Consider the following 15,419-nt stretch of genomic DNA (forward strand, 5'->3'; position numbering starts at 1 on the left):
GATTTTTAAACTTTAATATGGGTACAAATGTATTTTATTGTAGAGCTGCGCGCTGCGCGCTCCCTCCCTCTCACAAACTGACAACGGAGGCACGCACGACTAGCTCCTCCTCTTCGAACACGATCTGAATCAAAACATGAGCATGCGTTAGTTAAAGGACGGATCACTGGTGCTTAATGCTTATTTCCCCAGCGAAGATTCCAGAATCAATCCGGAGTTGAATGGTTAGTAATGAACACTGTTGCTCAACATAACTCTGAGAAGTTAGTCTGTTAAGCGCTGTCGCGTTTCCATTACAGATTCGCGCAAAACTTTTGTGTTTTTTTTTCTAAATATCGATAAACAACTATTGCGAAATGACGGCGTTTCCATTAACCGATGTTATGCGACTAAAACATCATTTTTTCCCTCTCGCGATCAGTCATTCCAAAATCATGGCAACGGACGTTGGTTGGTTTATATATATCACAGCCACCAGACTCTGTGTGTGTCCACCTCCAGGTCCAGTTTGGTGTGTGTGTGAGCCTGTGTGAGTCTTTTTGAATGTTTGAGTGTGTGAGCCTGTGTTTGAGTGTGTCAGTAAGTTTGTGAGTTTGAGTGTGTGTGTCCATCTCCAGGTCCAGGTTTGTGTGAGTGTGTGTGAGCAAAATTTGCAACAAGAAGTCTGTGGAGCAGTCATAGCATAGAAAGTGTAGCAATGGCATAGCAATGTAGCAATAGCAATGTCTTTAAAGGTCCCATGACATGAAAATTTCACTTTCTGAGGTTTTTTAACATTAATATGACTTCCCCTAGCATGTATGTGGTTCCCAAGTTCCTAAAAATTTTAATCGGTGTAAATCGAGATTTTACTATCTTTCTCTGCCTTTGAAAAAATGGAAGCTCAAACGGTCTGATCTGGAATCTCCTCTTTGTGACGTTGTAAAGAGAAATGTTACCTCCCGTTTCTCTGCTTTGCCCGCCCAAATATTTACATATAATTCAGTCGCAATGTCAGGACAGGCGTTACAAACAGACTTTTATGATATGGATTCGACAGCACCGGCACAAACAGTGAGTAACCCTGTTCATTTATGCCTGATCTGTGATCAGTGATTTCTGATGTGTAGTTAATCATTCAAGTTCACACAGACTTTCTTTTTAAATCGTTTAATACTGTTTATGCATCAGTGAATCAAGCCAGTGACTAAACGATCAACTTCACGTTGTTACTCTTAGTAGCATGAAACAAATCTGTTATTTAAATTGTGATTTAACTACAGAGAGCGATCAAAGAACGCTCCCTTTTTTTTTTCGGAGCTCTCACACATCGCGAGTATATCTGCACACTTGCCTAAACTGCCGTTACAATGAATGATGCTGTTATGCTGCACAACAAAGCTCTTACTGTATTCATGTGTTTGCTGTTAGTTGTGGTGAAAGCATTTTGTTAGAGAAAACGTGTTGCAATAATGACGAGATCACTGCATTCACGCGATAAACAGACTCCGTCTACTCAATGCTCATCACTGCAGCCTTTCATGTGATTGGAAAAGATCAAAAAAATAATTATATAATCAACAAATCCACGATTCGTTAATCTCGACAGCTGTAGTATATATATATATATATATATATATATATATATATATATATATTTTAGAGGGGTCCACATGTAATATGCATTTCAAATGCAAAGATGTCAGCCAATCACAACAGTTGTCGTTTCCTCGGCGTCTCACAGCAGACACGCCCCTTCAAACAAAGCATTCAAGCCGGAGGGCTAATATCAGGATATAAAAAATGCTTTTTATTTCTAAATTTTAAATGTAAAAATCATACTAACAATATAAGTACACCTAAGGAAACATTAAAAAGCATTTAAAGAAAAGGAAATAATCCATGTCATGGGACCTTTAAAGGGATAGTTCACCCAAAAATGAAAATTCTATCATCGTTTACTCACCCTCAAGTTGTTCCAAACCTGTATGAGTTTCTTTGTTCTGCTGAACACAAAGGAAGATATTTGGAAGAATGTTTGTAACCAAACAGATCTCGGTCCCCATTGACTACCATAGTATATATTTTTTCCTACTATGGAAGTCAATGGGGACCGAGATCTGTTTGATTCTGTCATTTTTCCAAATATCTTCCTTTGTGTTCAACAGAACAAAGAAACTCATACAGGTTTGGAACAACTTGAGGGTGAGTAAACAATGATAGAATTTTAATTTTTGGGTGAATTATCCCTTTAAGGTATCTGACACTAAGTGTTGGCAATGGAAATGTGTACTTGTCACTAAAATATATGTTATATTTATGACACATACATACATATATATATATATATATATATATATATATATATATATATATATTTAACTTAATGGTGCCCTGGTGGCCTGTATACAGTAGCCAGAACAAACATCACAGGGGATTTATCATTAACATTTGTTTCTCTGGATAACGTTATATGAAGCATCATTACCTCAAATGAGTTATACTTGAAGCCTGCCCTCTGAGAAATCCTGAAAACATTGTTATAAATTGAAGCAACACCTCCCCCTTTACCTTTTGGACGCCGCTCATGTTTATAAAAGTAATCTTGGGGGGTGGACTCATTTAAAATAATGTAATCATCAGGTTTTAGCCAGGTTTCTGTCAAACAGAGCACATCTAGATTATGATCAGTGATCATATTATTTATAAAAAGGGCTTACGTAGAAAGGGATCTGATATTCAATAAGCCAAGCTTTATCATTTGTTTATCCGTATTGCATCTGTTTTTTATTTGTTGAACCTCAATTAAATTGTAACTCTTAAATTGGTTTGGACCTTCTTTGTATTTTCTAGTTCGGGGAACAGACACAGTCTCTATAGTGTGATATCTAGGTGAAAGAGTCTCTATGTGCTGAGAATTAACTGACCTCTGTGACGTGAGGCAGCTAGCAGACGGTCGGTTTAGCCAGTCTTTCTGCTTCCTGACCTGGGCCCCAGTTAGTCAAGTATAAACACTAAGACTATTTGCCATATTTCTAGAGAGAAGGAGGCCACAGGAGGGATGAAGACCATCTCTTTTCAACAGGTCAGGTCTGCCCCAAAAGCTCGTCCAATTGTCTATGAAACCTATGTTATTCTGTGGGCACCACTTAGACATCCAGCCATTGAGTGATGACAATCTGCTATGCATCTCGTCACCACGGTAAGCAGGGAGTGGACCAGAGCATATTACAGTGTCTGACATCGTACTTGCAAGTTCACACAACTCTTTAATGTTATTTTTAGTGATCTCCAACTGGCGAAGTCGAACATCATTAGTGCCGGCATGAATAACAATCTTACTGTATTTACGTTTAGCATTAGCCAGCACTTTTAAATTTGCCAAGATGTCAGGCGCTCTGGCTCCCGGTAAACATTTAACTTATGGTGGCTGGTGTCTCTATATTCACGTTCCGTACAATAGAATCACCAATAACTAGAGCACTTTCATCAGGTTTCTCAGTGGGTGCATCACTGAGTGGGGAGAACCTGTTTAATGTTTTGATTGGAATAGAAGAGTGGTGTTTCGACCCACGACTATGCCGCCTCACTGTCTCCCAGATGCCCTGCTGCAAGGGCTCTGGTGCCGGAACCAAATAATGTACAGGAATCCCTGAGCTAGACGAATCCAAAGCTGTATCTAGAGCCCTCACATTCTTACTGTCCTCAATTAAAGTGAGAAGCAAACATACTCCAGTCTGTGTATTGAAAACTGTTCTGAAGTATAGAGTCTGCTCCAGTTGGCTACACTTTGATGGTCCTCACTGATGGCTTCACATGGTTGATGAGGGGTGAATACTTAGCGGTGAAAAACAAAGAAAGGTGATCAGACTGTCCGAGGTGGGGGGGGGGGCAAACAGATCCCAAACGGCAAGACAATAGAGAATAATCCAAAAACAGGCAAAGGATCAAGGCAACGAGGCAGGGAACAAGACTGGGAAACAGGAAACTAGGAAGTGCTTGGTAAGGTAGCTAGGCTAAAAAATACTCGATGCCGAATGGTGGTGTGAGACTGATTTATATAGTGTGTATTGTTGATAGCAGCTGTGTGCGATTGGATTAAGGTGAGTTTGTGATTAGATGAAGCATGGGAAATGTAGTCCAGGGTGATGTGTAACAGTCAGTGTAGTGTTAAAGTCCATGTGAAGAGCGGGGGACCTCTGGTGGTGAGTGAACAGAAGTTTATAGGATGGATCATGACAAGAGGCTTCTATCAGAAACATAAAAACAGCACTTATCAAGCCATATCCTGTGGTCTTTCAGATTTGTTTTTATTGGATTTTTTTTTTTTGTGACAAGACAATTAACTGCATTTTTCAGCAATGCAAAAATGTCATTATATTTAGCTATGTGTAATAGCTAATGGAAGTCAATTCTGTTTGAGAATGATTTTTTAATTTAAAGTAGCTTTAATTGCATTCATTATAACATTCTTGATTTATTCACAATTTAATTGAAGTAATATTTTTCTGCATTACAATAATGAGAATGAGATTTTGGGGCAGGGCAATAAACAAACACATTTGCATAGTATATATGTGTATAAAATCTGTTTACTGAGCAAGGCCCAAATGTTTTTTTTTTTTTATAGAATGATTCGTTGTTCTTCCAAAATAGCATTTTATTCTCAGTCGGTCTTTGCTGACTTTGTGATATGGGCTGCGGACCCATGTCAAATCATACAGAAAGAGAAAAAATGGCTTGATGTGCTGTTAAAGTGATGGATGACAGGAGGAAATAGCATTACTTCACCGATGAAACTGCAGTGTGAGAGCTTGTGGAATCCTGTATTTTGAAGCAGCCTGTGGCTCTCTTTGATATCTGGTGCCAGTCTGAACATTTGTCAGTGCCATCCACCTACAAACTCGGCTGGTGCTGGCAGGAACAGTAAAGTCATTGGAACAAACACCGTCTGCGCTTTATTTTATTTTATTTTATTTTATTTTTAGAATAGACAAAGCCTTCAGGCTTTGTCTATGACATTATAAAAGGAGAAATCAATGTTCAGACAGTAATTGTAGAGGATGTATAATAGCAGCAGTCAGTGTACAGTATGTGGCAACTGTAAGGGCTTGTGAAAAGCTTAATTTCTTAGCACAAAGGAGGATATTTGGGATGCAGTTTGTGATCAAGGGCCAAGAAGGGTCAGAGCAATATGCTTAAAATGATGGAGGACATACTTAGTGCTAGAATATGGTACATTTGTTGTAAATCAAGGGTGTACTCATTTCTGCAATCCTTCATTTAAACAAAATTAGGTAATTTACCTATCATACAGATATTAAGGACATATGTTTGTGTTTTAAGGAAATGCTTAAAATTTTATTTATGCCATCTTTCCATGGATTGTATTAGTAACCGTTAATCAGAGGGGTTTATTCATTTATGCTTTGCAATGTGATAGCTCAGAGCTCAACTATGAAATAGCTCCGAGCAAATGCTATGGTTCAGATTGCTAAATGTTTCAGATTGTAATAGATATTCTTAATCCTGTACATTTAGTTAAAGGTGTCACCTCCTCCAGCAGTGCTTAATCAAGTGCATCAGTCTGTGAATTATTACATGAGCTTGACATTATACAATGTCATACTTAATTTATCTAATTTATCTCATATTCAAAATAACTGTTTTCTATTTAAATATATTTGTTATTTTAACCAACCAGTATTTAAATCTCTTAATTTCTTTTGAACGTGCCATGTGTCACTGCTTCACTGATATATGTGCTAGACAACCTTAAATACAATATAAATATCATCTTTTTATATCATCGTCATATCACCCAGCAATATAACTTGCTCTGTGGTAAAGCACCAAGACATTTATGTAAAAAAATGCATGGCTAGACTTTATTTTAAGATGTGCTTGTTTACAGTGTAATTATACATTTAAGTCCTGAGTTATATTAATAAACTACATATATTTACTAAATGGTTAGGGTTAGCGTTAGGGGTTCTCTTAGAGTTACTTGCATGCAATTATGCATAATTTCTTGTTATTATAATAGTAAGTACATGTAATGTGTAACAAGGACACCTTAAAATAAAGTTTTACTGAATGCATATTTTAAAAAGCATTCTACATATTTTCAAATGTAATTTAAATAGATAAATAGAAATCATTTCTAATGTTTTTTAATTAATTTAATGGATCATTACTGAAAAAAAGTATTAATTTCTTTACAAAATGTTACGTTAGTGTTATTTACTGTGTTTTGCTTTAATTTCTAGAAACAATTACATAAAAAAATCATAGTGATAAATTCTGTGATGTACGTACAGTAAGGTTTTGGCCTCCTGCCTTATGTTTAAAGGCAGTTTGTCAATTTGATGAGAAAACAGGACTGACTGATTTACAGCCATTGTAGGAGTGCATGCTAGGATGTCAGCATGAATTCATTAGAGATCTCCTCCTCTGCTGCTGTCAGGTCATGTCGGACTCGCAGGGTTAAATCAGGGTGATACAGTGCCATCCTGTTCCATTAACAGCCCCATAAATGTTTCTCATGCCCCACAGAATATCGGGAAGAAGATGACGTGCCAGGAATTCATCAATAACCTGGACGGACTCAATGGAGGACAAGATTTCCCCCGGGAGCTGCTGAAGGTATGTCTCAAACAAATCTCTCAGCATTCCTCTTTGAGATGACGTATGAAGGGCTACATGACATTAAAAACCGGCTTGATGGATACAAAAATATTCAGAATAGAAATCAGCTGCTCCAGGTCCTTTGAGCCTGGTTATATTCTATAACACACAATGCTGTCTACTTTCCCTCATTTTCATAAGATCATCCGATCTTTAATAATTAGATCCTGTCAACCTGATGTTTGTGCACTTGATAAAAGCCCAGGACAGAAGCGCTCTTTTCTCGGATTCGTTAGTAATAGATGCTGTTATTGGAGACAGACAAGTGTCTACGTTCACAAAAAGACAGGACAGAAGCAAAAGAGAAATGATTTGTTTCACAGCAAAGTTTTGTTACTGTCATTCACTTTTTGTGTGGAGTTAATTGTTTATGCATATATTCGGTTCATGAGTTGTTTGTGTCACAAGTGATGCTCGCAAAGATTTAAATGAATGCTTTTGCTAAAGTGTACAATGCATTCCAGATATACTGTGTTCTTCAGTTCTTTCATTCTGTGGGAATCAGGCCCATGACCTTGCTATTGCGCTTTGCTGTATTGTTTGATCTACAGGAAAAAGAAAAGACGCAGTAGAACAATAAAAATGAATACAAAACTGTTGATAACCATATTAAATACAGTATTTAGGAGCTTCTTCAGCCCAAAAAGATGTAATGCTCTTACTTAAATTGTAATGCATACTGTATATCAGTATGCATTACAATTTAATGCACTGTGGGCCGCGGCCCCCTAGTGGGTCGCGATGCTATTGCAGTTGGGCCGCCAATTACTGTTCAAGATTCAAGATTTGTATTCGTCACATACACAATTATATAGAGCATATATAACCAGCAGTGAAATGTGAGTCAGGTCCGCTCCATAGAAAGTGCAATTATTAAAGAATAAAACACAGATGAAAATATACATATTTATAGCTATGAAAGAATGAAATAAAAATAAACAATAATAATATAAGAATAAAAAATAAAAAAGATGTATACTGTAGAATTAAATATAAAATGGAAAATAATGTGAATTAAAGTACACTGTATTCTTAAATATTAAGATGCACAGGAATGTACAAGAGGCAAATGTGAAAACAGGTTGACACTTTCAGTATGTCAATGTGAGGTAGTGAATGATGGATATCTTACTGATAAACTGAATATTAAGTGGAGACATGAAACATTAAGAGGGTGGTTTTGAGTTTAGGAGCCTGATGGCCTGGGGGAAGAAACTCCTCCTATATATATATAATTTATTTATTTTTTATTTACTGTCATTGAGTAGCACCGAGTGAAAAATCAACGTTTTCTTTATATCTAGTGGCAGTGATCATGATGTTAGTTCAGATAAGTACCGGTAACCTTTGTCATAGTGTCGTAGAACTGGTAAACATTGTCTTTGTCATCTAGAAATAGAAGGCATCATGCTAGCTATATGGACGTTTCTAAGCATTTATCTCTTCCTCCGGTGAAAATGTTGTTGCAAACGTAGCCATGTGTGTGTCGCTGTGTTTGGCAGGTGCTTGTGTGGGTGCTGTCCCATGGAAACTGCGCTGAAAAGCTTGTGCTGTAGGGAAGTGAGTGCGTTTGGGTCGATGTTGGTCGATATCTATCTATCTGTCTGTCTGTCTATCTATCTATATATGTAGTCTATCTATCTATCTATATCTATGTTTTTATCTATAATCTGCGCTATCTGAATACTCTCGTCTACTACGCGTCTCTCTAGTCACTCTCAATGCTCTCAAGGTGGGCTTTGGTAAATTCTCTCCCCAACGTGATGTGATGCAATGCATTATGGGGGAAAGGAGACCGCTGTAAGATAGTACCTACTTTTTCGTATTATATTCTGTTTTGTGATACCCAACAACATAAAATACAATGGATAACAGTTTAAATGTTTATTACCATCAAGCAAATTGCACAAATTCGTAAAAAAATTTAACCTGCAACACGGCCTTTAAGTAAACAAAATGGTAGCGATCGGACAGGTAGGATCTAAACCATCTTAGAGCCTGCCCTTGAATACCTGTATAGATTTGTAATCGATCTATGAGTATGTCATGATCTATGGTGTCGAACGCAGCACTAAGATCAAGTAAGACTAGAAATGAGATGCAGCCTTGATCTGACGCAAGGAGCAGGTCATTTGTAATTTTAACAAGTGCAGTTTCTGTGCTATGGTGGGGCCTAAAACCTGACTGAAATTCTTCATACAGATCATTTTTATGCAGGAAGGTGCTCAATTGAGCAGACACAACTTTTTAAAAAATTTTAGACATAAATGGAAGATTTGAAATAGGCCTATAATTTGCCAGTACACTAGGATCTAGTTTTGGTTTCTTAATAAGAGGCTTGATAACCGCCAGCCTGAATGGTTTTGGGACGTGACCTAAAGATAACGACGAGTTAATGATATTGAGAAGCGGTTCTTCGGCTACAGGTAACAGCTCTTTCAGTAATTTAGTGGGTACAGGATCTAATAAACATGTTGTTGGTTTAGATACAGTGATAAGTTTATTTAGCTCTTCCTGTCCTATATTTGTAAAGCACTGCAGTTTATCTTTGGGTGCGATGGATGAAACTGAAGTGTTAGACGCTGTAGAATCTAACCTTTTTCAATTTGATGGGGGCAACAGCTTCTAATGTATTAGAGAAAATAGTGCCCATGTTGTCAGTAATTTCGTCTAATTCATGTGTATTTTTGGGTACAAATAGCAGTTGAGATAGATCAGGCAGGTTATTTGCAAATCTTTCTTTGGTGGCTGGAACAATAGTTCTGCCCAGACGGTAACGCTGAGACATATAGTTAATATCAGTTATACGCAGCATGCACGATACAAGGAAATGGTCTGTAATATCATCACTTTGGGGTACAATATCTATAGCAGTAAGATCGATTCCATGCGATATAATTAAATCTAGTGTATGATTAAAACGATGAGTGGGGCCAGTGACATTTTGCTTGACTCCAAAGGAGTTTATTAGGTCAGTAAACGCAAGTCCTAATGTATCATTTGCATTATCAACGTGAATATTAAAATCTCCCATGATTAGCGCCTTATCAACTGTAACTAGAAGGTCTGAAAGGAAATCTGCAAATTCTTTTAGGAATTCTGTATACGGCCCTGGTGGTCTATACACAGTAGCCAGAGCAAGAGATACATTAGATTTCTTTTGCATGTCTGACAGTGTAACATTTAGCAGAAGTATTTCAAAAGAGTTAAACCTGTATCCTGTTTTCTGGGTAACATTGAGAATATCACTATATATTGTTGCAACACCTCCTCCACGACCAGTCTGACGGGGCTCATGCTTATAACAGTAGTTTGGTGGAGTAGACTCATTTAGACCAAAATAATCATTTGGTTTTAGCCAGGTTTCAGTCAAGCAGAGTACATCAAAACTATTATCTGTGATAATTTCATTTACAATAACTGCTTTGGGTGTGAGTGATCTAATATTTATGAGCCCAAACTTTAAAAATTGTTTTTGTTCATTTACTTTACATTTTTCTGGTTTAATTACGATAAGATTTTTTCTAGATCCTACATTATATTTTGACCTCACTATTCGGGGAACAGACACAGTCTTAATAGTTTTTACAGCACAAGTACTTTTATCATTTAAGCGGGTGGAACAAAACTCATCATAATAGTTATTAGAGAATTGTCTTACTAGTCACAAGGAGCGAAGTGTCCTGGAGATGTTGTCAGAGAGCAGCTCCGCTCCGATTCTGCTGGGGTGTAATCCATCAGCGCGAAACCTAGGACGCTCCCAGAAAAGATTCCAGTTATTAACAAATAGCAGTTTCTGTTCTTTACACCATGACAACAACTATTCATTTAAAGCAAAAAGTCTACTGAACCTGTCGTGTCCTCGTCGATACGTGGGCAGTGGTCCTGACACGACGATTGTCGCCGCGGGCGTCGTGCTGCGAACCGTCTCGATCAGGCTGCTGAAGTCCCTCTTCAACGTCTCCGTCTGCCGCAGCGTGGTGTCGTTAACCCCGGCGTGAAGCATGACCGCTCTGGGGCTCTCGTCGGCCTTCAGGATCGCGGGTAAATAATAATAAATAATAATAAAATAAAATAAAATAAATAATAATATTGTTCATATATGTAAAAATGTCTAGAACATAACTTAATAACATCATTTCATATATATAATTAAATAAGAAAAAAAATTGTTTAAATATTAAACTGTAACTATGCTTCCATAATTCAAGCTTGCTGATTGGTTTAAGAATAAACCACCAATTTATCTTATATATTTTTGCTGCGTATGCTACGGAACAACAGCAGTTGTGCCAAGCGGTACCAGCCCAAGTTATTTTCTGTTCATTGCCAGTTCATTCGATAAAGACAGTTAACAATCTAGCTTCTGAGTACCAAGTTATTAACCCAACAACAGCGGGGTCAGTTAATTTTTTGCAGTGGGCCGCTCAAAAATATGTGTTTGATTGTGTGGGCCGCGAGTTTTTTTCAAGTGAGATTATAATTTGACTTACAGTTTATTAAAAAGAAATACTTGGACATAGTTGGATTTATTTAGAAAAGATTATTAGTTAGTCAGTTGTCAGTTCATGACTTGATCATTACAAGGAAACTTTGATTGACTGTGATTTAAAGTGTGATATGGTTTGATTCACCATCAGCAGAGCTGCATAGATTATTCACAATTTCTAGGGCATTAAAGCCTGAGACGGCAAGGTCAGAATCATTTAAAGTTGTTTTACAGCTCATTCCAATGGCACATTTTGAATAAATTGTAGCACAAGGTCAAGTTTTCAGTTGTTTGAGTCACTGTCTTGTTTTCTGCAGTAAAATCAGCCTGCCACCAGAGGTGGGTAGAGTACCCAAAAACTGTACTCAAGTAAAAGTAAAAGTACTTCTAGAAATATTTACTCAAGTAAAAGTAAAAGTACCAGTCTTGAATAGTTACTTGAGTAAGAGTAAAAGAGTATCGGATAAAAAATCTACTCAAGTAGTTAGTTACTAGTTACTTTGGGTCATATATACTGAGCCTATTTTTATTTAGATATATAAATAAAATGTATGTAATGTATGTGTGCGTGTATAAATGTATATATTTCATCAGCCTTTACTCCAATTTATGTAATTTATTATAAAACCTTGTCTGTTTACTTAAGTAACAGATTTAGGTGTCATGCCATAACATATTTTTAATACGACTGACTTTATATTAAATGTGAATTTAACATTGAAAGTTAATGTGATATAAATATTGATACTAATCTTTCATTGTTCAGAAAGAGAGCAAATAACATTTACATTATTAAAGATCATTTTCACTGACAGTCTAGATTTCAATCACTCTCAGAAACTCCCATTAAAAATCACTGAAACTGTTAGCACGGTGAAATCTATCTTATTTACAGATTCGTACACACATCTGCACTTTGTTGTTTCTGACGAGAGAATTCGCCAGAAAGAGGTATTCAGTCAGTGAGCGAGTGAAGGAAGCACCGGCATTTTAGCGATGACTCATCGGAACACCTCTGATTGGCCAATGCTTTAATAAGCTCAAAAGAATCATGTGTGATTGGTTATAATGCGCAGTGATGTAAAAACGCGTCTGTCTCTGGCTCTGCGCCAGCAAGCAATCACAGATCTGAATTTAGCAGCTGATGATATGACTCGCTGAACGTACTTGCACAGGTGTGATTGTATTAAAATTAATAAAATCTTAATCGGCTATTTTTTGTCTTTTGGAAGCTGCATTCAACTTGACTCCCCTCTGTTATAAGCCACACACGTACAACAAACTAATGTCACAGTGGTATCGTGTACTGTAATCGAATGTAGCCCAAGTTATTACCTGTTAAACAGTAGACAGCACACGCGGTGTTCATCTAATAAGGATCTCCATCGCTAGCAAATAATAACCTTTGCAGATTTGCTTTCATTTCAGTGCAGTTCCATAGCCCCATTTTCAACGCTGCTGATTTTCTTAAACGTTACAACTCTGAGTGAACTGCTTCAGACGCTCAGCGCGTGCGGCAGGGAACTGAACGACTCATTCAAACTGATTCATGAACCAATTCACTCGTTTGCCAATTGGTTTGATCGAGCCTTTGAACAGAATTGACTCAAAAGAATGAATCATTCACGAATGGGCATCGCTCATTGCCCAGAGAAAAGTAGACGGCGCGTTTGGAATAAACTGAAGCATTTATAACATTTATTGCATTAAGATAAAGTAACGAGAGGAGCGTCGCCCACAGTAACGAAGTAAAAGTACAGATTTTTCCCCAAAAATTTACTCAAGTAAGAGTATAAAGTACCCATCTTTAAATATACTCCGAAAAGTATTAGTTACCCCAAAAAATTACTCAAGTAAATGTAACGAAGTAAATGTAACTCGTTACTACCCACCTCTGCCTGCCACTACTCAAAAGATATTGATGGATCATTTTGTCCTTTCATATTTCTTGGTTGGCATCTGAAGGAACTCTGGTAAATGGGTGACTAATCCGCAGAGCGCCAGCAGCACCTTTGCAGCAGAGCGTAATGTTTTATGTAGAGCTGTACGAATAATTGCATTTGCGGTAATATTGCGCCATGAAAAACCATGATTTTTCAATCGCAGAGGCTGCAATTAAACTTGGTCACATGACATGCGAGAGTAAAGAGGTGTGTTCGACTGGACTTGAAGATCGATCGGTGTATGACATCAAAGGACGGTGAGAGAAAGCAAAAGGAGACATCTGCTCTTTTATAGCTCTCGCAGTATTTTGATGTCACACATCGATCTATCTAATCAGCACTGCTTTAAGTCCAACACATCTAGCAGTCTTCAGAGGAAGCATTAAGTTGACATGCTACAGTGTTGCCAAGTTCGTGGTTTGGGGAACCCCTCCATAAAACATGTATTTTACCCCCTGGAATATTGGTGGACCCCCCTCGAAACGCAATTGGGCTAGTTTTGAGTATCAATTGGGAGGGTCTTGTTGTGAAAACCTGGCAACCCTGGCACGCTACCTACAGAAATGTTTGAAAGCATACATAAGATGAATGTACTTCAAAACGGCATATTGAAATTACTCAAGCAGTGTTACGGTGCATTTCATTACTGAAGACTTCGACCTTAAAATAATATATATAATAGTTCATATATTTATTTAAAGTCTTTCTAAAGCAGTGGTTCTCAAAGTGTGGGGTGCATGGGCCATCAGCAGAAAAGAAAATATATTAAACAGTACACAGCCAAAGGACGTAACTTATGACGGGAGATGGATCAGTGTGTGAAAAGGAAGAGAAAAGCCATAGATTAAGTTGCACAGAACCAGGCAGATGCTGGTCATTCAAAAGCTAAATGCTGAAAATATGACGAGGCATATCTTGCCCTCAGCTTCACTCACTATGTCTATACTGGACGCTACAGTTGTCGCATCATGCCGCAACAGCTCTACTGTACACTGGACACGACAAAGCGACCGTTGCAAATCATTTTACTTTGTGTCATAACAAGGCATCAGGTTAATGTTGGGTTTTCTTGTGCCGCGCCGCATCCACTGTAGACAGGCCACTGATTAGTTCTACTGTATTTTGCCACAGCTCTTATTCAGTGTAGACAGCATCACTGATTATAATGTGTCATGTCCAGTGTAGACACGGTTTTTAATGTCGTTGGTGAGGAGGAAAGCCTGTGTGTGTCCAATGCCTTAGCGTACAACATGAAACACACAATACATAAATAAATAACAGAGAGAACAGTAATAATAAGTTATTCTCTCTATGCTATTTTTCAATGTTTCAAGTGATGCAGGTGTTTTTCCCCTGTAGGTTTTTTTTTATTAAAAAAGCATTAATTGCATAATATCTAGTGAAATTATTTGGCACGACCAAAAGGTTTTGAGAATCACAAGTCTAAAGTTAACAGACAGTATTTAAAAAGTGCAGTCCACATGTTTACATATGTTTATTACAGTGACTTTGAATTTCCTAAAGTGTGGTAACGCAACAGATTTCTTTTTATATTTCTGCAATCTTCTTCAGTTTGTGTGATTTGTATATTAATGTTTACACCAGGCTTATTTGTCAATACTTTATGCTGTCATAATTATTACATGCTTACAAGGTTGGAAGTTCAACAAATCAGTCAATATACTACTGTGATTGTAGTTGTTTAATAAAAAAAGTCATTATTTCAATTAATTAATCGCATATTAAATCGCAATTGCAATATTGGTAAAAAAAAATCATGGTGTTATTAGAGCATGAGTTTGGGGGAAAAGAGCTTCTAATTTCTGTTTACTACATGTTATCTAGAATGCAGAGCCAACTAAAATGCATACATATATTTTGGGGCTGTCAACTTATGTGATTAATTACACATCAGTAAATGATGCAGACCCACTTTATTTATTTATATACCAAAATACATCAGTGATAGGGCTGGGCGATAAATCGATTTTATCGATTAATTCGAATTTGACGTTAAGGGAGATTTGTTTTTAATGAAAATCGGTTTTCTCTTTAACTTCCACCACCGGCTCTCCCCTTAGGCTTCCGTAGTTCAGAGTGGGCTCACCCTCCCCCCGCTTTCCTTACAGCCGCACACAGACAACATGGCAGTTAACAGCGCAGAGCTCGTTCTAAAGAAAGGCACCGTTTCATCCGTTGTTTGGAATTGGTTTGCTTTTTTAGTGTCAGACACAGAACAAATAACGCCACATTGCAAAGTGTGTTTAAAAGCCGTTGCTACCAAAGGTAGTAGTGATGGGTCGTTCGCGAATGAGCCGACT

The 15,419-nt window shown here is 37.4% G+C and overlaps 1 protein-coding gene across 4 annotated transcripts in view; it reads left to right on the forward strand.

Moving 5' to 3' along the window:
* The window catches only part of psd3l (pleckstrin and Sec7 domain containing 3, like), a 148,162-nt gene that overhangs the window by 88,577 nt on the left and 44,166 nt on the right, over window positions 1-15,419 (forward strand). For all 4 annotated transcript variants that reach the window (XM_059539607.1, XM_059539608.1, XM_059539610.1 and 1 more), the window contains one exon: window positions 6,535-6,624. In XM_059539607.1, the coding sequence (XP_059395590.1) occupies window positions 6,535-6,624 (90 nt within the window). The remainder of the gene's footprint in view (window positions 1-6,534; window positions 6,625-15,419) is intronic.

This window comes from Carassius carassius, chromosome 45, assembly GCF_963082965.1.
Source record: "Carassius carassius chromosome 45, fCarCar2.1, whole genome shotgun sequence".
NCBI lineage: Eukaryota > Metazoa > Chordata > Actinopteri > Cypriniformes > Cyprinidae > Carassius > Carassius carassius.